The sequence below is a fragment of the Ciconia boyciana genome, chromosome 17, assembly GCF_034638445.1.
Source record: "Ciconia boyciana chromosome 17, ASM3463844v1, whole genome shotgun sequence".
NCBI lineage: Eukaryota > Metazoa > Chordata > Aves > Ciconiiformes > Ciconiidae > Ciconia > Ciconia boyciana.
The window spans coordinates 5473053-5497725 of NC_132950.1; the positions used below are offsets into that span (position 1 = coordinate 5473053).

The 24673-nt window shown below is 52.0% G+C and overlaps 2 protein-coding genes across 5 annotated transcripts in view; both read right to left on the minus strand.

Moving 5' to 3' along the window:
- The window catches only part of POR (cytochrome p450 oxidoreductase), a 31310-nt gene extending 17876 nt beyond the window's left edge, over positions 1-13434 (minus strand). Inside the window, exons 1-3 of one of the 3 annotated variants that reach the window (XM_072881912.1) lie at positions 13339-13427; positions 11047-11166; positions 455-647 (exon numbers count right to left, since the gene is read on the minus strand). In XM_072881912.1, the coding sequence (XP_072738013.1) occupies positions 455-633 (179 nt within the window). In that variant the 5' untranslated portion in view covers positions 634-647; positions 11047-11166; positions 13339-13427. Of the gene's footprint in view, positions 1-454; positions 648-11046; positions 11167-13338 lie in introns of all 3 variants that reach the window. The other 2 variants (XM_072881911.1, XM_072881913.1) reach the window with 2 other exon arrangements.
- Positions 13435-16927: 3493 nt separating this feature from the next.
- On the minus strand, positions 16928-24001 carry RHBDD2 (rhomboid domain containing 2). Of its 2 annotated transcripts, none has more exons than XM_072882274.1 (4): positions 23722-24001; positions 22191-22592; positions 21651-21801; positions 16928-19452 (listed from the first exon to the last, which is right to left on the minus strand). In XM_072882274.1, exons 1-4 carry the CDS (start codon positions 23936-23938, stop codon positions 19038-19040), a joined length of 1185 nt encoding a protein of 394 aa, XP_072738375.1. In that variant the 5' UTR covers positions 23939-24001; the 3' UTR covers positions 16928-19037. The 2 variants fall into 2 exon arrangements, with proteins under 2 accessions (XP_072738375.1, XP_072738376.1); XM_072882275.1 differs by having other exon boundaries at positions 16982-19452; positions 23741-23987.
- Between the last annotated feature and the right edge of the window lie 672 nt (positions 24002-24673).

Consider the following 24673-nt stretch of genomic DNA (forward strand, 5'->3'; position numbering starts at 1 on the left):
CCCAGCTCCCCGAGACTATTTCTTCTCTTCATAGCTAAGGGTAGATAAGATTTCTGATAGGAAACCTGCTTAAGAGCAAGTCCACCTTTCTCCAGATTTATCTAAATGACTTTTATCAGAAAACGCAGAGAATAGTCAAAGCAATCCTTAAGAGTTTTGAAGTACAGCCAGGGGCTTTTCTGCCTTGCCTTGCTTGGGAAAGGCAAATTACTGATTTGGGCCACACGGTGGGGTAAGGCAGAACTGCAGCCTGGCTCTTCCTCGGGGATTTCTGCCTTGCGAGGTGAACAGCTCAGAAGAAAGGCGAGGGGAGAGAAATGCACTTTGGGACTAAGTCCCCTTGCCTGGGGACCTCCCAGAATCCAGATGAACTTCCCACACAGCCTCCAAGGATCCACCATAAGCAAGATGGAAAGCTACACTCACCCCATGCTGCCTGAGAGTTGTTACTTACACTGATTGAATTTTGGGGAGGTCTGGGATTTCCTCTTTTTTCTTGCGGAAGAAGAACCAGTAAGTAAAAAGCCCAGTGATGAGCGAGATGAGAAACACGTCCATCATGCTGAAGAGAGAGTCTTGCTGTGAAGTGTTGTCGGGAGGGGAGATGTTCGGTTCCATGCCAGCATCCCCCATGATGGTCAGAGGCACTGTGAGCAAGGAAAAACAAATGAACACCGGCAGTCACACAGTGCCACAGAAGACCACAAGAGCATTAAGGGACATTCAGAGCATGCTTTTCCCCTATACATTTACTCCTAGGAGCACAAGGCAGCCCAACAACTCTTTGGAGAGAGACTTTGCACCACAATACTGCAAGATCCTTTTGCGTCCCAAGGTATCTCACTGTCCCACCAAGCTTTTCCCTTCCCTTTGCATTCATGCTGATCCACCAGAAGTGATTTCTGCTTCCCCTCCGCCAGCACCATCGGAGCAGCCCCACATTCCAGCCAGGGAGCCCAACCTGGCTCCTACTAACACCCCAGCAAAACTCAACAGGGACTCATGGCCAGCCTTTAATAAAGCCCTTACCACAGAGCCCACAGGGTGTTAGTGGGGGAAGACCCCACTCTTCCAGTCACCCCACAGATCTGGGGCTTTCTCCCTCCTTTCCACAAGGTGATACAATGCCCCAGACCTACTACTGTGCTTATAAACCGCAGAGCAGGAGTGTGGCATAGTAATTCTGTGAGCATCCCCATATTAGGTTGTTACAACACAAGTGATGAATACTTCTGATTTACTATCCACCTCCGCATGCAGATTAGATTTACTATCCACATCTTTTTGGGCCTCTGGCTTCCCAGTCCCCTCCACTATCTTCCTCAGTTTAACTTTCATCTCTTTGAATTACTTCTTTCCACTTGCCAAGGCAGAGTTTAAGTGACTTGTGGCTTGCCCATGGCCATACCCAGCATCCGCGGTAGCGCAAGGATGAGCGCCCAGCTCTCAAGTCCCCAACTAGCCCTATGGCCCCTGTCCTTCCCCTGGGGAGTCACCCATCGCTTGCTCCCTCCCTCCTGCTGCTCTGCCAAAGCTCTGAACTCCTCTGACCCTAGTCCAGATCGCAAGATTATCTTCCCAACACAGGGAAGCACAAGGACACACTCTGTCCAAGCAAACAGATAATTAACTCAAAACTTGATTTGTAAGGGCAAAGTGACTTTCTTCTTGTACTTGGGCATCCTGCCAACCCAGGAGACCATGGACATTTTATCTTGCACACTGAAAAGCGACTCAGAGCTGTGGAGGTGCCACTGGAGAGAAAGGACACGTCCCATGGCTGAGCTGTGAGGGGAGAGTTAACCTGTTCAGCAAACCTGTGCCTGCCGGAGAAAAGCTCCCAGACAGCTTTCCTGGGGGGCTGAAAGAGAAGCAGCAAACTCCAAGTTGTGCCTGGGCTGAGAAATAAAACTGACTGAAGTTTAAGGTTATGCTAATGCATTCAGGAGCTGGGAAGAAAAGGCAAGGTGATGCTTAGGAAGCGCTAATGAGGGAGACCAGGTAAGGTCTTCAGCAAATAAGAACCCCTTGTTACCTCACCAAGGAAAAGTCCAGCTCCGGAGAACACAAAGTACTCTGCCACAGGCCACCAGCTATAAAAGGCAGCCTTGCAAGTGCAGGGAGAAGTCCATAGCCACCTGGCAGTGATCATGGGTGGGCTCCTCTGTATTTTTGCAGCCCAAGCAGCTCTCAGCCCCACAAGTTTCATTCAGAGGAGAACTTGGCAAGCGACTGTACTATGAAGGGCATGGAAACACCACTGCAAAGCTTTCCATTAGGTTCCCAGAGATGACACTACTCAGGGGGGCAGAAAAAAAAAATGTTAGCGATGAGACTGCAGACAAGTAAATTGCCTGTTCCTCTCCATCAAGCAGGTCACCCTGTCCTCCCTCCCTTGCAGACAGGCTTTCCATCGCTGGATCTCAGAACCAAGTAAGAGCTGGGTGTTATTTCTGTACAACTGTAGACTAAACTGTTAAGTTAAAGCCTCCACAACTGGAACTTAGTTGCCAACAATGCACAGCTGCCAGCAGCGTCCCTCTCCTCCTCCGTATTGAGTTCCAGTAAATCAGTGAGGAGCAGGTCCAGCAACTGACACCGAGGGAACACATTGGTGGGGGGAAAAACGTTGCTGGTTTATTGCCGTCACAAGTCCTTTCCCATGGCACATAAGGCCATGACAAACCTTTGCTCAGAGGAAGCCATGAAAAAAAAACCCAAGGCTGGTGGAGACCACGCTCAGCTGTTTTTTGGCAGGAGCTCCACCTTTCCCTTCTGAGCACCAAATCCAGCGCTGGCAGCAGCCAAGCCCTAGGAAAGCCTCCTTGCACACAGCACAGCAGCATCCCTTGTAACAAACTGCACGTGGAGGACAGTTTCAAGCTAGACATGTCTTTGGTGAGCGGCAGCCAGCCCAGGGTGGAACCCATTCAGGCTGCGTACATCTGGCCCCACAGGAATTCCCCTCCCAGCTCCAGATAGCTCAGACATGGATATTCGCCAGCTGCCCTTACACAGGGCGAGAGAATGAGTTCCTGGGCTAATCAGCAAGGCAAGGGCTACACCTCCAGCAGCAATCTATTGGCATGCCCAGAGCAACAGAGCTTCTGGCCTCCTAGAGCAGCAGCCGTGAGGGGTTTTGCTTTTTCAAGCCTCCGGAGGTGGTCTGCTCTCCCAAACAGTGATGCCTTGGAAGGAGACATCCTCGGGGGGGAGGGGGGGGGGAGAAGCTCCTGGGGATGCAGCATGGACAGACACAGGGGAGGAAGCCGTACTATCTCCTGGCTCCATGCTGCAGCTCTCTCCAACGCTTCAAAGGGGAACCCTCCAGCTGCAGCAGCAGCCGGACCACCCGCTCACTCCCCACACCCAGGGCTAGAGGGAAGAGCACCATTTCTGGAGGCTTATGGGTCTGGTGCATGGACAAGTTTTTTTACTCTTTTCATTCACAAGTCTCCATAGCGTAAAGGTTATATACTGACCTCTAACCCTGGAAGGAAACACAGCCATTCTCTAGTGATGGAACCAAAGGCACAAGAACTGCTTTAATTTTGATGATGGGCTCCATCTGGTCCTGGACAGTTATTCAAGTCCTATATCCTAGCTACAGGTTCTTCTTTTTGCTCTCCCTTCACCATGCCCACCCTTAGGAAAAGGTTTGCTTAGATGTAGCAAGAGAAAGGCAAGTGATATGGAACTAGACCTCACACTTTTTTTTTAAAGGGTTGTCATAACTCAGGAACTATTTATTTAACTCACTTCACCTAGCACAGGAAGATTATTCCTCAATTTATCTCAGCCTCACCTAGTTGGCTGTAACAATTATTTTCCAGAAGTTCACAGAAATTCAAATATATATCCTTTTCTAACTTTCAGTGAAAAGAAACCTGACTCTTACTTGGAATTTAGCTATCCTGGAAATTCTGCAGTCTCTGGAAGGACCCCAATAGAATCAGATGGTGGTTGGTTGTTTTTTCATTTTTTGGTTGGTTGGTTGGTTGGGGTTGTTTTTGTTTGGTTGGTTGGTTGGTTTTTTTTTGGGGGGGGAATATATTATGCAGAAGTAAAAGTTCTCCTGACACCAGTTTCGAGGGTAGTTATTTTATCTCCAATGTTTATTATACCTTCAATCAAGATAAGACAGACTTCCATTACTTCCATTTCCCCTTTTTCCTTTTATTTCGCGCCCCCCCCCCCCCCCCCCCAGTCATGGCCCCAGTTCCTGGATCCTTGTTTATGCACACAGTATCTGGTATAAAGCAATCAGTCTCAGCTGAGATGCAAGGCATCTACATCACACAGAAAAGTCACAACATTTTGAAAGACTGCAATCAAGCGATGCCATATTTTAGCACAGCTTTTCAGATTCTGAATGCAGCTTCTAAACCTGGGAATTTGCTTGCTACACAGCAGCTTGCAATCATTCAAATCACCAGGGAACCTCTCTGCACATCTCCATCCTGCCAAACAGATGCATTTCCTTCTCATATTAAAAAAAAAAAAATCCTAATACTCATGCACATCTCTGAAGCAAAGGACTGCAAGTGCTGTCAGCGTCAGGCATCCTCAAATCCCCCACAACTTCCACGTGAACTAAAGGTGCTATCACGTCACAGGGTTAAAAATATTAAAATATAAATAAGAGTAGTATTACAACAAACAAGACAGGATGGGGAGTGCCCTAAAAGCCAAATGGTCAGCAACCCAAAGAGATCTATTCTTCCCCCTCTCTTGCACAGAGCCAATGGCAGCATTAGGAGGTGGTGCAGCAGATGCCCCCAAAAGCACACTGAAGCCTTCCCCTCCAACTGGCAGGGGCAGCATCACGGTCATGAAACACGGATGGGAGGTCTCCCTTTCTGCCAATACAAGGATGTTTCTGCGAGTCACATTGTAGTATCTTCTAGTGACCAAAAAGCCTTGTCTCTGAAGCCAAGTTGGCAATTTGGGCAGGAAGTCGGCTCTCTGAGTGGAAGCAGCCTTTTATTTATATAAGGTTTGTAATGAGTTTCAAGTATCTCAGGACAATTTGGCTTCCCAGTCCCAGACGAAGACCGAGGCCTGCGCCTCTTGCTCCAAAAATGAGTGACCAAGCTCTAAGCTTGACTCTCCTCTGCCCTGTGCTATCATAAGCATGCCGTGACCTACAGCATCAGCCCTGCTCACGTGAGAGGGAAAGGAGAAGGAAGACTGCTGACCAAGCACAGCTCCGGGCTGCTAACTATTCCTACCCCCGATAACTGATGCCCAGGCTCCAGCCAGTCAGCTGATCACAGCCTGTAGCACCAAGAAGCCCCTGAGTTCAGCTCAACACAGCAGGGAGAGCTCCCCATGATACCTGCACACAACCATGTGGCAACAGGCACAAGTCCTGCTGTGCCCTGTGAACTCTGCCTGCCCTGGCACGGGGCAGCACAGAGGTTGCACCCCCACCTCCCATGCCCCTAAGCTTATTGAAACAGCCAGAGTTCTCCCAATGGGAACCAAGTGGCATCGGTGTCCTTTGGACACCTGCAGATAAGCACAGGAGCTATAGGCAGAAGCTCTGTTTTGCAATATGTACACGCTAAAATCTATGATGACCGAGTCAAAGGAGGAACTGAGCGATATAAACGCATGCAATGCCATTAGTCACCCTCTGCCCAACACTCACACCAGTGCCAGGCACCATTCAAAGGGAGCTCAGTAGGGCACAGGCAGCCAAGCCTTCCCCAGCCCGCAGCAAGGTCCAAGCTGTCTCAGCTAATTGCTAGCAGGGACACCAGGTAGCTGGTTAAGTCAAATCATGCCTGCAGGAACGAGCTTCCCACACATCTCACAACAATACCATCACACCGCCAATGCAAGCCCTGGAGCGCCCAGTCCCTCCGTGCTAGCCAGGCCATTCACATCCAGCAAGGACACTTACCAAAGGACTGCTTTCCAGTTTCTTGTAAACGGGAATCCATGCAAGTCACCACCACCTCTACCAGCAACACACACACAAAAAGCCACCAGTTCTTTCAGACTGGCTTTCTCCAGTTCAGACTCCCAGTAAAAGCCCCACACAGCCACGCCAGGGAAGGGGACAAAGGGGCACTGCTGGCAGAGCTGACTTGGCAGAGCACTCTTCTTGCTCTCTGCAGCCACATGATGATGACCCTCGTGTCACTGACTCAGCATATGCATTGCATTCGTGAACAAAGCGGAAGCACAGCTGTCATGATTTCTAGTGCTGGAAGCTCTGTGGGGCTGGGGATGTCAGCATTACCATGAGATCTGCAAGAGCCACCTTTCTGATCGAGAAGGACCTGAATTCCCTAAGTGCAGGTGGGTGTGCATGACCAGACTCCTCCCCACCACATGCCTGGCCTGCCCCAGGGATCACCCTTCCTCTTGTGCTGACCATCCTTGCATGGGACCATGGCACAACATAGATCAGGGACATGATCAGCCTCAAGAAGAAGCCTTAAAAAAACCCCACAGTTTTAAACCAGAGATCAGTTATTTCCACTGGCATCATGGCACGGCCTCAAAAGACAGCTTCAGGACAGAGGGAAGACACAGCATGGAAAGGAGCAGCCAAAGCAAATAGAGACTCCTTCTCTGTACAGCACTAACCTGCAGCCCGAGCTTTGGAAACAACGGCAAAATAAATAGAAACTAACTTTAAAACCAACTAAAACACCTGGGAGGAAAAAAGAATACCACCCGGTGACCCTCTCATAGGTCTCTATCCCCACAGCATCTGCAAAGCTTGTCGAGAGCTCGCACAGACGGCAGCACCAAAAGCAAGCCGTGGCAAGCCCCCACCGCTCTGCACAGCAGTGACAGTGGAGGAAAAGGAAGAGACTTGCTTACAAGCAGGAATGCAGTCTTGTGACCGGCAAAGGGTTTTATTCTTTCACCCACTAAAGATACAAGACAGGAGGGTTACTGATGTTTGTCAGGAAGAGGATCCCCACAGCCCATGAGGAAGAGGGAGAGGGAGAGGCAGCAGCAGCAGGAGAGCAGGGCTGGGGTGGAGATGGCATTTCTGCCCATAATCCTGTGCCTGGTCTCTTCTGAATCCCACTGCAGCAAAGACTTCGCTGCGTGCTAGTGTGTGGTATTAGGCCAGGAGACCCTTGGGGCAAAAATAGATTTTCTCTCATTCCTCCTTGGGTATGAATGCAACCAATTAGAATAAAAAAATCTGTTTACATCAGCCTGTGCCAGTCTCAGCAAGTCTCAAATTAGCTCTTTTTCCCTTCCTTTTTAGTAAAAGGAGACCTGGCAAGAAAAGTGGTCCTTTCCAAAACAAAAGCAGACCATTGAAGTTGGTGCTCAGGTCCAGGTTATTTAACATTGCCTTCAACAGCCCTTGGATTAGCCTTTTCTCTGTAGCTCTTTCACACAGAGATCACATTTCCTCTCAGTACGATGCCTTTGGTCTGGCCAGATGAATGGCCCTGCTTGGTCTGGTCTGCACAGGCTCCCTGCTTTGGGTGGGCTCACCCTCCAGGCAAGTTCCTGGGCTCCTGGAGGCTGCACTGGGGAAAGAAAGCATGGTGGGAAACCTCACGGCTTCCTTGCTCCGTGAGCCCCAGCTCGAGCACCCGTGTTGGTGCTTGCTGTGAAACAGGGCGGCCACTGCACATGGCAAGCCAAAGGTGTGCTTTCCTCATCACAGCAATAACGAGCAGCGATCCAGGGCTGACTTTCACCAGTGCCTGCCACAAAGAGGTTTGGCTTTCACTATGCCTAGCACTTCTGTATCACTTTCTTCCCACGTATTTAAAAAAAATCCCAGCACATCCCACCACTTCCCATTAACCACTACCAGCTCAGTAAAGAAGGGTGGAAAGCAGCAGTCTCTCTCTCAAACAATGCTAAGGAAAGTGACTCTCCATGGGCCTCTCAGCACTTCCAGCGACTCAGAAACCCCAATCTAAACAGAGGACTTGGCTACAGGAACACCTCGAGCAGGGGTAAGAAACACACACCCAACTGGGGTTTTTTGGTGAAACAGAACAAATTACTCTCGCTGTGCAAGGTCTCCTCCAGCTAGACCTTGACACACCAACTCAGACGTCGGCAGAACTTCTATTTTAGGCACGGGACAGATGCTAAGCATGCATCAGTCAGTCTGGAGCTTGAACTACTGCATATTTGAACTTTCACTGTCACGCTTGGATTTTTTTCTGGCCAATAGGTCTTATTCAAGGACAGCAGAGCAGCTGTAAAAGCAAGGAAGAGAACAACAAGAGGAGCGGTTTTACTGAGGCAGAAAGCAACTCTACCCTACAGATATAGCAAGGTGGGGCTATGCAGTAAGCCCACTACACTGACCCAAAGGACTTAAGGCATTATCCAACACAAAAATGAATTCAGACTTGCCAAGTTGCCTTAAAAGAAAGCAACCCAGAATTACTGAGTTTGCACACTTTCTTTCACCGGGTGAAAGCCCATCTCTCAACTTTAAACAAAGATTTGAGGCCTCTCACCAGCTTAGGAGGAAGCCCACCACCTTCCTTCACGCAGACTAACATGAGCCAGCACAGAAAAACAAGTGTTGAGGATTACAGGATAAACAAAACCTGAGAACAGCAGGTAAACTGAACCCCCCTGCTAACTAATACTGTTCCCCAGCCTCCCTTCCCAGTGCATTGTGCTTCAGGTGTTGTTTGAAAGTGGAACAGGGGTCTCAACACCACCAGTATTCAGGAGTTGGGACAAGTCCGCAGGAGCTTTAGACCACCCTTTTATCAACTACTGTGGGGACTACTCAGTCAAACCAATTGCTCAGAGGGCTATGCTGCAAAAATCTCAGGAGCAACCCATTCAGGCCTGTATTTTGCATGGTTCAGGTCCTGCTGAAGATGTTTGTTTAAGATCAAGAGGGGAATATGGTATTTTTTCAGCAGCCTCTTCTCCAAGTGTTGTACCCAATGCTGCCACAGGTGGAAGTTCAGTGAAAACCATCCTCCTCCAAACTGGCCGTTTGCTTCCCCCCTGCCTGCATTTGTTGAGGGTTCGTGTGACAAGCTGTGATTTTGCCTGCAGCCACTACAGGGAGGGGAGCACTACAGACAGGGCTGGTAGCCACAGACTTTGACCTCCTCCACCAGGAAGAGTTTGGACAGCAAAACCCTCTAACGCTGTTCTCATTTGGGAGGTTTCCTTTGAAACTAACAGCTGGAGGAGCATCAGAGGCACATGGTTAAACAGATCCTGCAAAGGTTTAAGAACTGTAAAGACCTCCGATTGCCCAGTATGTTTTAGGGATTTTATTTTATTTTTTTTTTTTAAAGAAAACCAAGCACTGTTTGTATGGAATCAGGACATTTTGTATTTATAAGGTAGCTTTCCTCTGAGGATGTGAGAGTTTTTCAGATATTATATGCCTGTCTCCTACGTTGCTGTAAGGGAAGGAGGTCTAACTGCACAATCCTTACGTCACACGTTAACTCAGCAAGAGAGCTGTCCTCCTGGTCCCAGACCCAGGCATCACTATTAGAAGTGTGTGCAGTCACACTATGAACATCCCTGCCTGCTATGGGTAAGGGAATCTGAGCTGTATCTTACTTTTTTTGAACACTCGCGAAATACAGACAACTACCCAGCCCAGTCCCCTGCACAACCGCGTGCACCAGCAGACCCCACAACATCAATCCCGTTCCCAAAGCGTATATCCCTGTGCCGAAAAGGGACACAAGGCCACAGGACAACAGACAAGTCAGACAGGGAGTAAGTGGGGTCGCGGGCTGAAAGGCTCATCCTGAGTTGCAAAAAACTGCAGCTCTCCAACTCCACACTCCCACCCCAGTAGGGTCAACATAAACAGAAGATACTTGACACAGGATTTTTCTTTCCCTTCCTAACACGAGCTGCTCCTCTTACCTCCAGCAGTTATGCATACAGCTGTTACACAACCAGGGCTTGCACAATCCTTGCAGGCATTTTATCAGCTTGCTCCTCCAAAGCTTGGAGTTAGCTAGAACCGAGAGATGCTGGCAATGACCCGTGAAAGCACGTCAATAGATGCATTTCACAAGCAACCATGCAGCAAGATCCAGCATACTTGCCAGTGCCTCAAAGACAGACCTACCAGCTCCCTAAGCTGGTTACTAAACCTTTGTAGCAGACTTGCACATGCACTGCCAGAGCCAGATTTTCCAGGGAGAAAAATCCAACTCCATCTTTAACTCCAAACCTCCCCATCTCCTACTCCATACAGCAAGGACGGAAAGGAAAATTAGTCAATAATTCTACTTTATTCCTTGCAAAGGAATAACTGGAGGCCCAGAAGTGGCTGATAACTAAGCAAGAGTACTACAATAATCTGCCACCGTAGGTCAAACTCAGCCAGTCTTTGGACTTGTGGCCCTAGAGAAGCCACTGGAGATACAAGCGCTCCTCTTCTGCTCTTTCTGGATTCCGTGAGCGATCAGCAGCACACAATTGACTTGAATGTTTACTTGGGGAGAAGCAGCAAGATATTATGAGCAGCTTGTAATTATTTGTTCCGATATATGAAATTTCAAACTCTATAAAAAAAACCCCAATCTTGGCAGAGGTGCACCTGTCACTGCAGGGCTCATGACTCGCTCTCAACAATAGCGTGTATAAAGTAATCTCACCACTCGGATCAAATGATCATATTGGGAAAGCAACTTATGCAACTTCTACAAATTGTGTTTTTAGAGGTAGTAGAGTCCACGTCAGCAAACAGAACAAAGTTCAGTGTCAGCGAGGTAACTGCCGGGTGGCTTTCTTTTATACCAGAGGAAACGGATGGGGAGGAGATGGCAGGAGTGCAGACCTGAGCAGGGAAGCCTTTTCCCTAGTCCTTCGGGACTGAGCAAACACGTTATTTAGGCTGTGTCACAGCAACCAAAGGAGAGAATAAAGATCAAATGAGATTTCAGTCCGGACACAGTTCCACGTGCTGCTTTTGCTGTGGGTAAACTGGGTAGAGAAACCATCGCTCCCGGCCTGTCAGGTCTCGCTGCCAGCTGACCTCCCCAAACCCGACTGCACCCACAGATGCTCCGCAACCTGCAACGCTCAAAAGAAAGAGGTTACCTTGCACTAACGGCTCTGCAAGCAAGCACTGACGGGCCCTGTGAGCTCCAGCACGAAGGGTGGTGAGCAGCGGGGAAAGCCTCCCTCAAGGAGTTTTGGTCGTATGGCCCTGTCGAGCTGCTTTGGAAGAAACAAAATTAAAGTTGCAGAAGGCACTTACTTGCTTAACCCTGGCTACCCAGAAGGCATCACCCCAGAGATTATTGACTGAACAGGAGGCAACTGCAAAGTGAGGGCAAAACAAGAAGTTTTACTGTCACAATTAGAGCAGGACTAATTAACAGAAGGTTAAGCCAGCTGTGTGACACAACCTCCTCCTTCCCACCCACTCTTCACCTTACTCTCCAAGGCTTTTACACTAGATTAAAAGAAAGCACTCAGTTGTGTCAGTTTTTTTCCTGTAGCACTGGTATCCTCCCTGCTTCCTCCCCACTTTATGTGAAAGTGTTTTGCAAATACAGTTCTCATGCACCATCATGTCCACGTGCAACACAGAGGACTCTGAATCCAGACACTCTGTGCCATGCATACCCTGTTGCAGAGCAATCAACCATCACAAGATACATCCAAAGGAAAATCAAGAGCTGCAGTGGGGCAACTTCAGGTTCTGCAGGAGGGGCCTGGCTCACCAGCCCTTCCCTGACAAAACACCAATTTCTTCATCTGCAGCAGATTAACCTGCAAGTTTGCTTTGCATGTGCACAACAGCTCATCAGGATTTCTCAGACAACTACAGAACTACTGAAAGCAAGCACGTTCCCTTCTATCTAGCAAAAGGATGCGTGCATCGGTGCACTCCACTAAGCACAGCTCTGCTGGCTAACAGCAGCAAAAAAATAAAATTAAATCCTGCAGCTCCTCACTACGGTCCACACAAAGCATAAAGCCCTATGGAAAGAGGGATGTCCCCACCAACACTGTTTGACTTTCAGAATTTAGAAACAGAGACCTGATCCTTCCTTGTACTCTTCCAGCTTCTCAACTGGATATATGTTTCTGCTTTTTAAAAAGAGCTGTAAAACTACAAACCCATTTCAGGTTTTCAGCTTCATTCAGATGAGGCAAAAAACCTCAGTGATCCCTCTTCTCTATATGCATTCCACCAAGCATTACTATTTCTTTTCACGCTCTGAAAGCTAACCCAAGCTAACCCATAGTCTAAACACTGGCAGACCAAAGCACGCTCCAAGCTGCACCAGCTGTGCTTACTCCTGCAAATAAGATTACTTCCTAAGAATCAATTCCATGTTGATGACTAACTCCCAACACCTCGATCCAGGTGTCTTCACCCCCTCCAGCTTCAATATTCCCAAACAGGGGATCTTCCATTATCTCCTTTGACAAGCACATTCCCTAAGGGGATAACTTCACTCTCCAAAGCAATTCCATCAGGAAGAGACAGGGATAAACAGTCTTCCAACACAAAACAAAAGTTTATAAAGAGAAATAGGCGGAACGACAGCAAATCAGCCCAGCATGCAGCAAAGGTGTCAGATGCCAGAAATAACTTTCTACAGAGAAGGGCCAGAAAAAGAAGTTCATTGAAGGCTTTTAACCAGCAACAGCCTGGGATGGGGTAAGCACAAGCAACCCTTCAGCGCACCGTGGAAGCGAGGCAGGGCGGACATCAGCCTGGAGCACCCCTCTCCCAGGCTGCCAGCCCAGGACCTGCCCAGAGGCCCGGCAGGGAGCAGCCTGCGGGGCAGGCAGGGCTCCAAGCGCTGGCTCCCGCCCTGCCTCACCCCCTCCCCAGCCCCACGGCGGGGACCCCGGTACCTGGGTGCTGGCAAGCCCCCTGCCCACAGCCCCCGGGGAGCCAGGCATGATGGGGCACCCCCCACATAACAGGGGGACTGGGATGACCAGAGCTCCCTGTTATTGGGGGGGGCTGGCGTGACCTAAATAACGGGGGATCCAGTCACATCAACCTCCCCCCGAATAACAGGGGGACCGCTCACCCCCCCCCAATACAGGGGACGCCAGTCCTCCCAGTAACAGGTGGCCCAGTCGCACCAGTCCCCCCTCATATAACAGGGGGCCCACTCATCCCAGCCCCCCATCAGGGGATGCCGGCCCCCCCTCCATCACCGAGGACCCAGGTGCCCGAGCCCGGCCCCCCTCAGCCACAGGGGACACCCAGGCCCGGCCTCCCCTCAGCCACAGGGGACCCCGGTTCCCCTCAGCCACAAGGGACCGACCCAGGGCCCCGGCTCCCCCGGGAGCCGCCCGCCCCACCACGGACGCCCGCGATCCCCGGCCCCAGCACGGGGGACCGGCGGTCCCGGCACCCACCAGCCCGGCCCGTCCGACGCTGGCGGCGGCGCCTCACAGCCCCGGCGCGGCCGGCACGTAGGGCGGATCGCACCACTCGGGCACAGGCGCGAGGGGGGACACGCTCCGCCCCCGCCGCCCGCCAATGGGCTGCGAGCGCGCCGGCTGGAGGAGATTCCCCCCCTCCCCCCTGCTGCGGCGCGGTTGGTACGGCCCCACCGCGCCCGGCGCAGGGGGGTCTTAAAGGGACAGGGAGCACTGGGGGGGGGCGTCGGGATTGGGGGCAGGGCGGCGTGCTGGGGTCAAAGGTCAAGGTGGGGGTCAGGAGAGAGCTCAGGGTGCGGTCAGGGGTGACAGGGGCCAGTGATCAGGGTGGGCTGGGGGTGCAGGGGAGGGGGTTAGATTAGGGTGCAGTGTGGTTAAGGGTGGGGGGTCAGGGTGCAGAGGTCTAGGGGTCAGAGGTCACAGTGGGGTGTAAGCAAGGGGTCAGGGGTCAAAGTGGGGGTCAGGGTTGGGGCCAACATTGGGGTTGGCGAGGGTCAAGGTGGGGTCAGGGTTGAGGTCAGGGTGCGAAGCAGCTTTGGACCAGGACCCCCAGCCGTGGCTGTGCACAGTGCCTGGGTGTGCATGGAGGTGGTATGGAACTCCCAGCCCCCCCCCGAGGCCAGTGGCCCGGAGCAGGGCCCCGCAGGAGGCCGGGGACCCCAGGGCAGAGGCTGGCACCAGCAGCAGGTCACCGCCACCCCTCCCTGGGAAATGAGGGGCTGCTCCGCCTGGCCAGCTTGCAGCCAGAGCAAGCGAACGCGCCTGATTTAACTGCAAACCAGATGATTCGGATGTTTTGGGGAGGCCCTTCTCGTAACGCTCGCGCTGCTGCCACCAGGGAGTTGCACAAGCAGCTCTGGAAACATCCCCAGCGGTCCCGGCCAGAGAGGTTTCGCAATCCAGACCCCCAGACCCCAGCTCCCGCGGGCACGGAGGGACTGGTGCTCTCCTCTCTCCGTTTTTTGTGAAGCTGGGTCATGACTCTGCTAACCCCACCGAGCAGCCCCGCGGCCAGGCCCCGGCCCCCGGCATCATGCCTGGGGTCACCCTGGGGCTGGTTCCCCTCCCATGGCCGGCCAGGCACTGGCACGTCCGAGGTCACGGTCCTGCCACTATCGCTGTGTTGGTGCTCGCTTCAGAGTCAATAAAACCCTCGGGGAAGGTGCAAAGTCCACGCTGGCTAAGCCGGCAGGCACCCAAGGGGCCAGGAGGGGTGTGAGGAGGGGGCACCAACCCAAAAAGCACCGGCTGTGGGGCAGTGGTGCCCGGGGCTGCAGGGACACCCCCTTTCATGACAGCATCCGAGCAGAGGACCCGGGGGTGCGGGGCCACCCGGGCACCACTGCTGCCCACAGCAGCTCTGGGATCGACCCTGCGGAAGCTCCCGGGGTGACTCCGGTCCGTGACCGTCCCCCGCAGGGTGAACGGCCGCGGATTAAAGATCGCAGGGGCCAGGATGCGCCTGCACCGGCCCCGAGGGGACGGCAGGACAAAGCTGGCCCAGGGTTTGGGGTCATCCCCGGTCTGTCAGGTGCCCGGAGCAGGGACGGGCACTATGGCACAGCCCATCCCGTTCTGTTCCCGGCGGGGAAGGAGCTGGACTCTCATCGCACCCGGCCCAAACCCCTTGGGTGGATGACGAAGCCCAGCCCCGCCAGCCCACAGGGACCTGTTCGGTTTGTGCTTTGCCTCCACACATATTTCTCCCGCCTGGTGCAGGGCATGCGCGAGCTCACACCTTTCTGGCTCTCCTCCATCCCCAGCACAGGCTGGGGCTGAACTTTTGGCCGTGGAGCCTCCATGGTGCCAGCAAACAAGCCAGGACCCAGTGGGACAGCCACGGTGGCCGTGTTTGGCAGTGCCCTGGCACAGCTAGCCTGGCCCCCAGTGCAGGATAACTGTCTGCACGCGTGTGCTTTGCCACGAACAAATGAGCAACAGGAAAGCAAAGAAATACAGACCCGTTTTTCTTTTGACATCGGTGTCTCCTGCCAGGCCTCCCCGTGCTGCAGGACCCTGCTTGCTCCCAGCCAGGGCGGTGATGTAGGTCCAAGTCGGTTGTGCTTTCCTCGTGTACCCCCGACTCCTGTTCTCTTGCACCATGGTGGGTGCAGAAGCGCAGAGGGGATGGAGCTGGGCTCTCCCAGAGCATCCTTCCCGCGGCAGGACCACTGCCCCCAGCACAGGGGAACGGCCCGCTCAGCTCCCAGCACTTGTCCCCGGACTCTCGTCACTCTGCAGTGACCCCCTGAGGACACAGGGCAACCCAAGGGGCTTCCCGGACGCACTGTGCACCCCGCCTCCAGGGCAGATGCCATCCTGACACTGAAAGAAGTGGCAGTTTTACTGGGAACGCACCAGATGCACAAAATAACAAACTGTCAGGGGCAGCATGTTCCCCAGGGGCAGCCATCCCAGGCTGAACTGGGGGTTTATAGATTTTTTTTTTTCCCCCTCTTTCTTTCCTTCCCCCTGATGTAGGAACTTTCATTCTCTGTCTCCCCTCCAAGGAAATGACCTGGTACTGCAACGTGCGATCAGTAACGCTGCCATGAGCTTAGTTAGACAAATGCCAAATCCCAATGAGCTGTAAAGTTTTACCTCCCTCTCTTACAAATGTAATTCCTCCTTTCAGCTTTCAGACACGTTTGCAAATGTCTCATCCCGACCCCTTCCCTCTCTCCCAGCAATTTCCCTTCCCTGGGCGTGGAGTTCCGAGTTTGCCACCAGTGCTGGGGACCCGGGACGTGCTCAGACTCCACTGCTGGAGAAGCAGAAGGTCCTTGGCTGATTTATACAACAGCATTTCACTGTGAAACAGCTGCCCTCAGGAAAGGCAGGGAACACACTTCACTAGAAAAAAAAAATCTTTGCAAACGTCCATCTGAAGGCCACTGAACACAGGTACACCACACTGCAAGTGACAGGTAGGTGCCGTGGCAGTCATGCAGCTGGGCTCGGAACAGCCCTGGGGACATGGTGGAAGCTGTAGAGATCAGAGAGACCAAGTGATCTGCCAAGGTCATCAGGAAGCTCACAGAAGAGCTGGGAGCAGAAGGAAAAAACCCCAAACTGTGGTTTTGTGCCCATCCTGCCATGTCCCATCCCCAGGGCTCACCTGGAAGGCTGTGGCAGTTGCCCCCAGCATGGAAAGGTTAGTGGCTGGTACCTGCTCCCTCACACACGGGCATGTCCCCCCACTGCCGGGGCCAAGGGGCCCACCTTACCTCCTGGAAGAAGGTTTGCTGTCTGTTCCCCACACCAGCCAGGCTTGGGGCTGTTCTCCCTGCCAGCAGACACACTACGGTGACAGGCCAGGGCTTCCTTTACCACTGTAAAGCCGTGAAACTGCGCACTGGAAACACACCATCCCTTTGATGGCTCTGCGGGGAGAGTGAATCTTTCACCAGATCAACTGATAAGAGTCGGAAAGGAAAAATAACTGGTTTCCAGCCCCACAAGCGTTTTCCGATGTGCAGTACCACTCATGCCCAGTGCACGTCCTTTGTCACCAGCCTGACATGCAGCTAGCACCCATCAGACACCCGCAGCCTGCCCCACAGTCCCCATCGCACCTGGCCCCCCACCTGGAGGGGAACGCTCCAGCTCCTCACTTGAAAGCAAACCTGGAGACGTAGTAGTTTGTCTTTCAGATTGTGTTTCAAGCTTACAATTTGGAGGTATACAACATCTGCAATTGCTACCAGTCCTCATCACCCTGCTGCACACTTCTGGGAAAAACAGTGATAAAATTCCTAGATTTACAGGTGAGGATCTCACAAGGAAGAAAATCAAGGCACTAATGAGAGCGGAGTATCAATATTTCAATGCTACCTCTAGCATTTCTTTCCTGGTATTAAAAACATGCTTCTAAGTTCCAAACAAGCACCTTATCCTGTTCTTGCTCCACACTAAACATTTAACAATGCAATTGCTGTCAGCAGGAAAAACAGGACCATGAAGTCAAGTCCATTTGTGATCCCATGGAGGGGTGAAACAATCAGGGATGAGACGAAGCTGGCCACCAACTCCAGGCTGGTTCCCAAATTGCTGCATCCTCCTGCAGAAAGCCCCTGCTCAGGGGTGCCTACCTTTGTGAGCAGAGCTTCTTACTAATGCGCATCTGAGGTCTAAGTCCTCAGCATTCACTTTGGTCTTCCCCCAAAGCAAGCCCCTGCGAGGCCACACGTAACTGTGGCAGTCATCCCAGAAGGGCTGCCGGAGAAGTCAGCGGCTGTACGGCAACATGGGGCTTCTTCAGACACTGAAGAAGGGAAAAAAGAAAGAGGCACGTACGTGCTTTGGAGCATGCAGCTGCCAATGCTGCCTATGACGCTGGCTCACTGGTAGCATGGAAGAGCCCCGAGGCTATCGCGGTTTCCAGGGAAAAGGTGAGGCACTGCAAGAACATCTCCAAGAGCAGTAATGGCACTCCGTGCTTCATGTAGCACTTTTTTTTTTTAGAGCACAACAAAACTCTAAGCAAAGAGTCAAGGGCAATAGTTGAGATCCCAGCTGATTTACAGACACACAGACAGCAGATTCATCCTGGGCACAGCACAGTAAAGCAGCTACACAGCTGGAAATAAAGCTCAAGTCCTACCAACTTGACCAAACTCCTTTGTTACTGCCACAGGCACCAAACACTGCATCCTGCTCTGAATCCCTTGCTGAAAACTCCCCTCTCCCACACACCTTTCCACCAGCTCTGAAGCAAACAGAGAGAGATTGTGGTAATATTGGTGGGCGAGACATCTAAAGCTGAGCAGTGTGAACACCACCAATGGAATTGCTACATTCCAGTTAATTCTTCTAACCCACTGTTAAGGTCCCTCCCAGTTCCTTGGATTTATATACATTTGCTCCACAAATGGCCAAAATCCCTTATTGAAGGGTCTTCCACTCATCTCAGGTTGCCTTATCAACAAGCGCGGCAACAGAGGCTGAGCTAGTGCAGTGCTATCAGATAACGTAGGCAATATGTTGACGCATGCACAGACTGCAGCTACGAAGGACCTTCAGCATTTTAGAGCTGTGTTTTGGGGGGCAGAAAAGGGTCTTCTGTATTCTGTCCTCTTGCCCCAGCCCTGGTTTAACAAGCCCCCTTCAAGGCAGGCTCTTAGCGGAGAAGTCACTGTCAAACAGACATCTGTCCTCCTCCACTCAAATATTATAAACTAAGGCTTTAACGATTTCAACCTCTTTTGGGTCCTAGTTACATCACATCTGTAAACAAGATAGGAAGCTAAGAGCCTCAGTGTAGACGGGACATGTCCTTATTGCTGCAGCCTGGTTAAACCCCAGATCAGTCCAGTGTTTTGACAATTAGGTTCCTAGCTTGAGTTGGGGAGCTGATGCACTGTAACTCTAGTGGCAGTGTGGAAAAAGGCAGCTGCTAAATACAGCAATGAAAAAAGACTCCAAAATGATGAGAAGTGCACAGAAGTGATACAGTCCCCATCCCCCCAGCAATATAAAAAAGTAAAAAAAAAAAAAATAAAAGAAATATAATTAAAGTAGCCTGTGCCAGGGAGCAGGGGGATGGCCTACAGTGGAGCTACCAACCCATTCCACTAGCCACCCCAGATACAGCAAAGATGCCAGCAACGCACTGCTGCGTGAGCATCACACAACGGTCCTGCCACAGTATGAGAGTCCTGCTGCTTTCTGGAGCATCAGTACACCTGGACTCTCAAAAATTCAGCTGAAACAGGAGCTGCTGTGGCTGCTGGATAGCCTGATGCTTGCTGAACTCCAGCCAGGGGGCCCACGCCTGCAGGTGTCTGTGTATCAGTCGGGCACACGTGCTGTGGGGGAGAGAACTTGCCCAGCTGGCAGCACTGTCCAGGCAAGGCTCCAGCGTGGGCCTGCACGTAACACTCTCCGAAGGCACCTCTGGCTTGGTATGGGGAAGAAGGGAGGCCGTGTCCTGCAGCATGGCCCTGCTGAGATCCCTCGTGTCCCAGAGCATAGCTGTGTTGAAGCCCATGGCTCTGAGCATTGGGGTGCTGCATCTGGAAAGCAGGATGAGCCAGAGGCGAAGAGCAATAGTAGCTTTGGGTGGGGTAGGCACCTGGTGCAGGGTTAATCCTGTGCAGGAAGAAAACAGAAGGTTACACTGTGTTCAAAACTGGCATTGCCTAATTAGCGCTGGAAGTGCCCTGGGGGTAGTTTTCCTCCTGACCAATGCTCAGAAAGGTCACTGCAATCCATCAAAGAGATTCTACAACAAGAGAAGCTCTTATTATAAGCAGCCCTTGAGTAAAAATAGGTTTACTGGTCTCCCAGGACAGATGTTCCCACTCCCAACCCACACCAATTCCACGCCCACTGAACAAACGCGGTTCTTGGCCCTGAGTCTCTCTTGCGCAGGGAATACACAAGCCAAACTGCAATGTGCTTTAAGATTTCCGTACACATCCTCCCTGCCTTCCACTGAACGACACATCTGCTAAGTTATTAATCAGGAGAAGACACAGCTGCCAAGTGTTATTTATCAAGAAGCCATAAAGGCCTTTGGTGCGAGTAAGAGCCCAGGAGATAGAGTGAAAAGGGAAGGAGGAGAGAGTTACAAATAAAATTAATCATTTAGAAGCAAAGTCTAGAAACAGCCTTTGCCAACAGAAGGCATGACTCATCCCGCCAAAACGTATCAAGAGAGAAGTGATCTGCCTAGAAGCCAAAGCCTCTGGGACTTCAGGAGTACTGCTCAGCCCACGCACAACACTAAGATGAGTGCTGAGAATCAAGACAATATTCGTGAAGACCCTGACCGCCAGATACCCAGCAAGCATAAGAGACTGGCTTATGCTGGGGTTTTCAGGCTTGGATTTTTTTTTTCCCTTATGTGGGGTGTGGGTTTGGTTTTGGTTTTTGTTTGTTTTTTGTTTTATTTGTGGACACAAAGATGATGTCAAAGCCTGGACCTCCTAGAAATGTCTCCTGTCTGGTGGCAAGTTGATGCCTGAAGTCTTATGAAAATTAAAAAAAAAAAAAAAAAAAGCAAAACGCAAACCATCAAGAGCTCTTACTTGGGAATAAGAATCAAAATAATAAAAATTAAGCCCCAGAAGCACATATAGAACTTGTGTCTAAGACACAGAGACATGCAAATTTAGCTGCAGAAATGGAAACATCCTAGAAACACCTTCCCACGCCCTGCTTGATAGTCAAATGTTTATGTAAATACCTTTGAGCCAGAACAGTCTATTTATGCCATCTCACCTAAAGAAAGCAGGTTTAGACACAGAGCTGAGATGCTGTGCACAACAGTTATTAGCAGAAGCGTGTGGCCAGAAGACTGGTGCAGGCTCAGCATGCAGCAAGACAGTCCCTCCTCCCAAAAGCAGCACTTGCACAGAAGGAGAGTAAAAACACAAATGCTGCTGGATCTGCCTGGGCTCCCCTGCAAGCACTCACACGTTTGAGTGCCCTAATGGATCTGGGGTACACTCCTGCTGCCAGCAAGGGTTTCTTTTATGGTTTCCCCTTGGGTGAGGGCAGATGCACACACTGGGAGTGCTTCCACTTCAAAGAACACTTTACAGTGAGCTGATGACTTAAACGATACATAGAATTTAACCCTTAATAGAAAACCATCCTGCCTCTGTGAAACTGAAATGACATCTTAGAACAGGGAAAAATTTGACCCAGATTTCCAAGCTTTTTAGAATACAAGTGAGTTCTTATGGCTTGTAATATACAGAAACTTAAAACCATTCCTGAATGTCAGCCACAGGCCCCAAGGTTTGTTTTTGGTAAAGCAATCTTGCCTTGACACTGAAAACATGCATTGAAAGGTCTACATTGAACTTCGTAAGTGACATCTTTAATTTATAATGCTCTGCTCCTACACAGATTTGGACATGACTCACTACAGCATTCCTGGGAGGCAAGGTGGGGCAAAGAAAAATAAAGATCATGCCCAGGGAGCAATACAGCCAGGAACAAACACCAGAAGTCCTAATGTCAGGGCAGAACTGCATGACTTAGCCTTCACATCAGCCAAGCTGCAATACCTTCGCATGTGTTCACACTGCCCTTGCAGCAAATGAGAGGTCTTTCACCTCAAGTTAACTTTCACTGAAAGACTTGGTTGAGTTAATGGGTGATAACGTATTAGTCACAGTAATGTCACCAGTGTAACGTCAATGGGTCGGTACGTTCCCCTAAACACCCAGAGTATGAACACGACAAGCACAATACAGCTTTTAAAGGTGATTTAATGCCTCCACTTATGCCTCCAAATTCCCCTATATCATGAGGTCTTTCACACTTACTGTACTTACTTGCTGCTTTCGAAGGCTCTTCTCTCTGCTAAGGACCCCGGGATATATTTCAGCCCTGGTATCCTCTTCAGCAGACTGAAAGGGAACATCCGGTCCAGCTTAGAGCCCACCGACTCTGGAAAATCCAAGCAGAAACAGTAGCCAAGACCATCTGAAGTCAGCAGCATGTTAAGGAGGACTGCAGACAAACACACTCACTTCTAACACAGCCACACACTGTCCCCCTCTGGCCACAAACCACTTTCCCTGGAGATTTCTCCCAGTTCTACCCAGCGCCATCTTCACAGACCACTGCCCTTCTCAGCTCCATGTTCTCTGCGTGCATGAAAGCCACAGGGGAAGTGGAAGTGCAAGGTGAAAAACAAATGCAGAACTGAGCGTAATGAGGACCGGCAAAGACAGTGAGAGTTTGATGCAGAGCAAGAGCCCAGGAAACACCATTAAGCCAGTGCATCTCGGCAATGAGAACCACAGCATGACCTCCCCCTCACGAACCAGCAATCCCACTCTAGTTCAGGGCTTCGCACTTGGAAAGGATACAGGCTTCCCCAGCTAGGAGCCCACACAGGTTACTCAAGAGAGAAGAGCGGGGGATAAACCATGCTACGCAGAGCATAAACCATGGCACCAGCACCACTGGAACTCTAACCCCAAAAACCAGCGTCCTCTTCATCCGCGAGCGGGTGGTGGACACACCCAACGTAGCAAAAGCTACTGGCATGAATCCTTTGGCATCTTCCACCTCTGACACCCTCGAGACGACAGTCTCGAGTAAGAGGTACAGGAGGGCGGAGAGGATGGCAAACATGACGGTGAGGAAGCAGTGCTTCACAGTGCCAACGTTCTTCTCAAAGCTGCCGGCAAAATACCAGATGATAATGGCACCGCAGGTCAAGGATATCAGGTCTTCGTAGACAAAGATGTAGGTAACTAACCTGTGAACTGAGCACACCAGCACGTTAGGAAGGCAGAGGCAGCAATGAATTTATTTTAAACCACTGCAATGACATGCTTGAGCAGAGGGAGAGTGAGTGTACAGGATTAATTCATAGCCTTCATTTCTATCCTGGTGTAGAAGAGAAGGAACCTGAGGCCTTTAAAACCAGGCGTAAATAACCAAATAGAGTTAAAACAAGTGCTATCTTGGGTATCGCAGACATATGGAGTGACTCTTGCTGCTTCCTGGGAAGCTGCCTGGAAAAAAGCAACAGTATCTGTAGTAAATTTCAGTCGCATTAAAAGAGAAGGCAAGAGACGTAAAAATTACTGTTATAGTAACTATGATTTTGCTCAAAAGATAAACACTTCTTAAACTGCTAGAAGGCTGTTTTCTCACAAAAAGTGCCCGGAGGTTATCAGACCTCAGAAGTGCTCCCAGGCCCTCTGGTTAGCTGTTCTCCTGGGCACTCAGCAAGGACTGAGGCAAAGGGTTCTCCACCTCCCTCCCATCAACCTCAGACCGATGGCAAGAAACACAGCAGCTGCGAGTGTAACCCGGTGCGACCTGGCTGCCCCCCGGAGACGCGCGAGGAGATGGCCAAGTTCACCCGTCAGCTCAGAGCACTGGACTGCTAGAAGAAATCACTCCATGCTGGTGAGCAGAAACGTGGTAATTAACAGTGTGATAAAAATCGTTCTGTGATTATCAACAGGGACCGAGGAAAGCAAAGCCCCCAAGCTCCTAGCAGCATACCCCCACTCTGCACAGCATCAAGGGCCAGAGATGGGAGCAGCCTGATATAGGGGGGCTGAGATGGATGCCCAGCAGGCTCGGTGCAGGCCAGGGGAAGCGCCTGGAGAGGGGGGAGCAGGGGCACAGAGCGGGGCATGGCGAAGGCCCAGAGAGGCAGCCACGGCGGGAGCAGCAGGCTCGGCGAGAGACTCGAGGAAGTGCCCAGAAACGGGGGCTGAGGAGGGGGCACCAAGGGGTTCAGGGCAGGGAACGGGGAAGGCCCGGAGAGGAGGGAAGCAAAGGCTCGGTGGAGGATTTGGGGAAGGCCTGGCATGGGGGACCGACGGGAGGGCAAGGGGCCGGGGAGGCGGGGGCGCCAAGGAGGCAGCGGCTGCTCACCCCGGCGGCCCCCGCTCACCTTCCCCCGCACGCAGGGCGGCGGGCCGCAGCGAGGCGGCGGAGCGGGCGGCGGGCGCTCCCTGCAGCAGCCCGGGCGCGGAGGCCCCGAGCGACAGCAGCAGCGTGAGGGCAGCGGCGGCCGGCGGGCGCCCGCACCCCGCCGCCATGCTGCCGCGCGCCGCCCCGCTTCCGGCCGCCGCCGGAAGGCCTGGACCATTGCCGTGGCAACGCGAGGCGCTGCGGCGCCCCCGTTACCACGGAGACGGGCGGGGGGTGTTTCGGGTTTTTTCCCCCTCCTTTTAAAAATTTTTTCATTATTTTTTTTTCCCCATTCCGGAAGGGAAAAATATCCCCGGGGAGAGGTGTGAGCTATCGCTGGAAGCCCACCCCAGGCTGGGTTACTGCCAGCCCCCCGCCACGCACAGCCTCCCCAGGACGCGGGGGGCCCTGCCGGCCCCGCCGAGCCGGGAAGGCCCCGTACACCCCCGTCCGCTCCCCGCTGCCGTGCCGCGGGGTTAGGCTGCTTGGAAGGGCCAAGCGTTTCCCTTCAGGTGTGATGGATGGAGGTGGAGAAGAGCGCTTGCACCAGAGCTGCGTCTGCCCACCCGTGCTGGCACAAACGGAGGGGTTGCCGAAAGACAGGCCTCCTCCACGTCAGCGCGTTACACACCAGGCTAAACCTGCTGAAACGGCATCAGCTTTGCTGTTTATCTACAGTGTTGTGCGTGCACCGGCCGAACACACCACTGCCTGAAGGGAAGCGGCAGATGGAGGGGTGCTCTGGCACGGGAGCCCCTTGCCCTGAGACGCCTCTGCGTGAGGAGAGGGACGTGCAGGAAAAAAGTGAGAAGCAGGGAGAAATAGAGGCTTTGCTCCAAGTGTGGTGGGAGGCCCCCAGCAGTGAGCAGAGGACGTGGCTCCCATTGCCCAGTTCCTGGTGCTTGGACCCGCA

Bases quoted from the DNA above. Each gene is read 5' to 3' on its own strand.
- RHBDD2 (XM_072882274.1), bottom strand. From the start codon at position 23,938: ATGGTCCAGGCCTTCCGGCGGCGGCCGGAAGCGGGGCGGCGCGCGGCA. The intron at 22,593-23,721 runs GTGAGCAGCCGC...TGGTGTGCTCAG, and splicing joins GGTGAGCGGGGGCCGCCGGG to TTCACAGGTTAGTTACCTAC. The intron at 21,802-22,190 runs GTATCCTTTCCA...TGCTGACTTCAG, and splicing joins GCTCCTAGCTGGGGAAGCCT to ATGGTCTTGGCTACTGTTTC.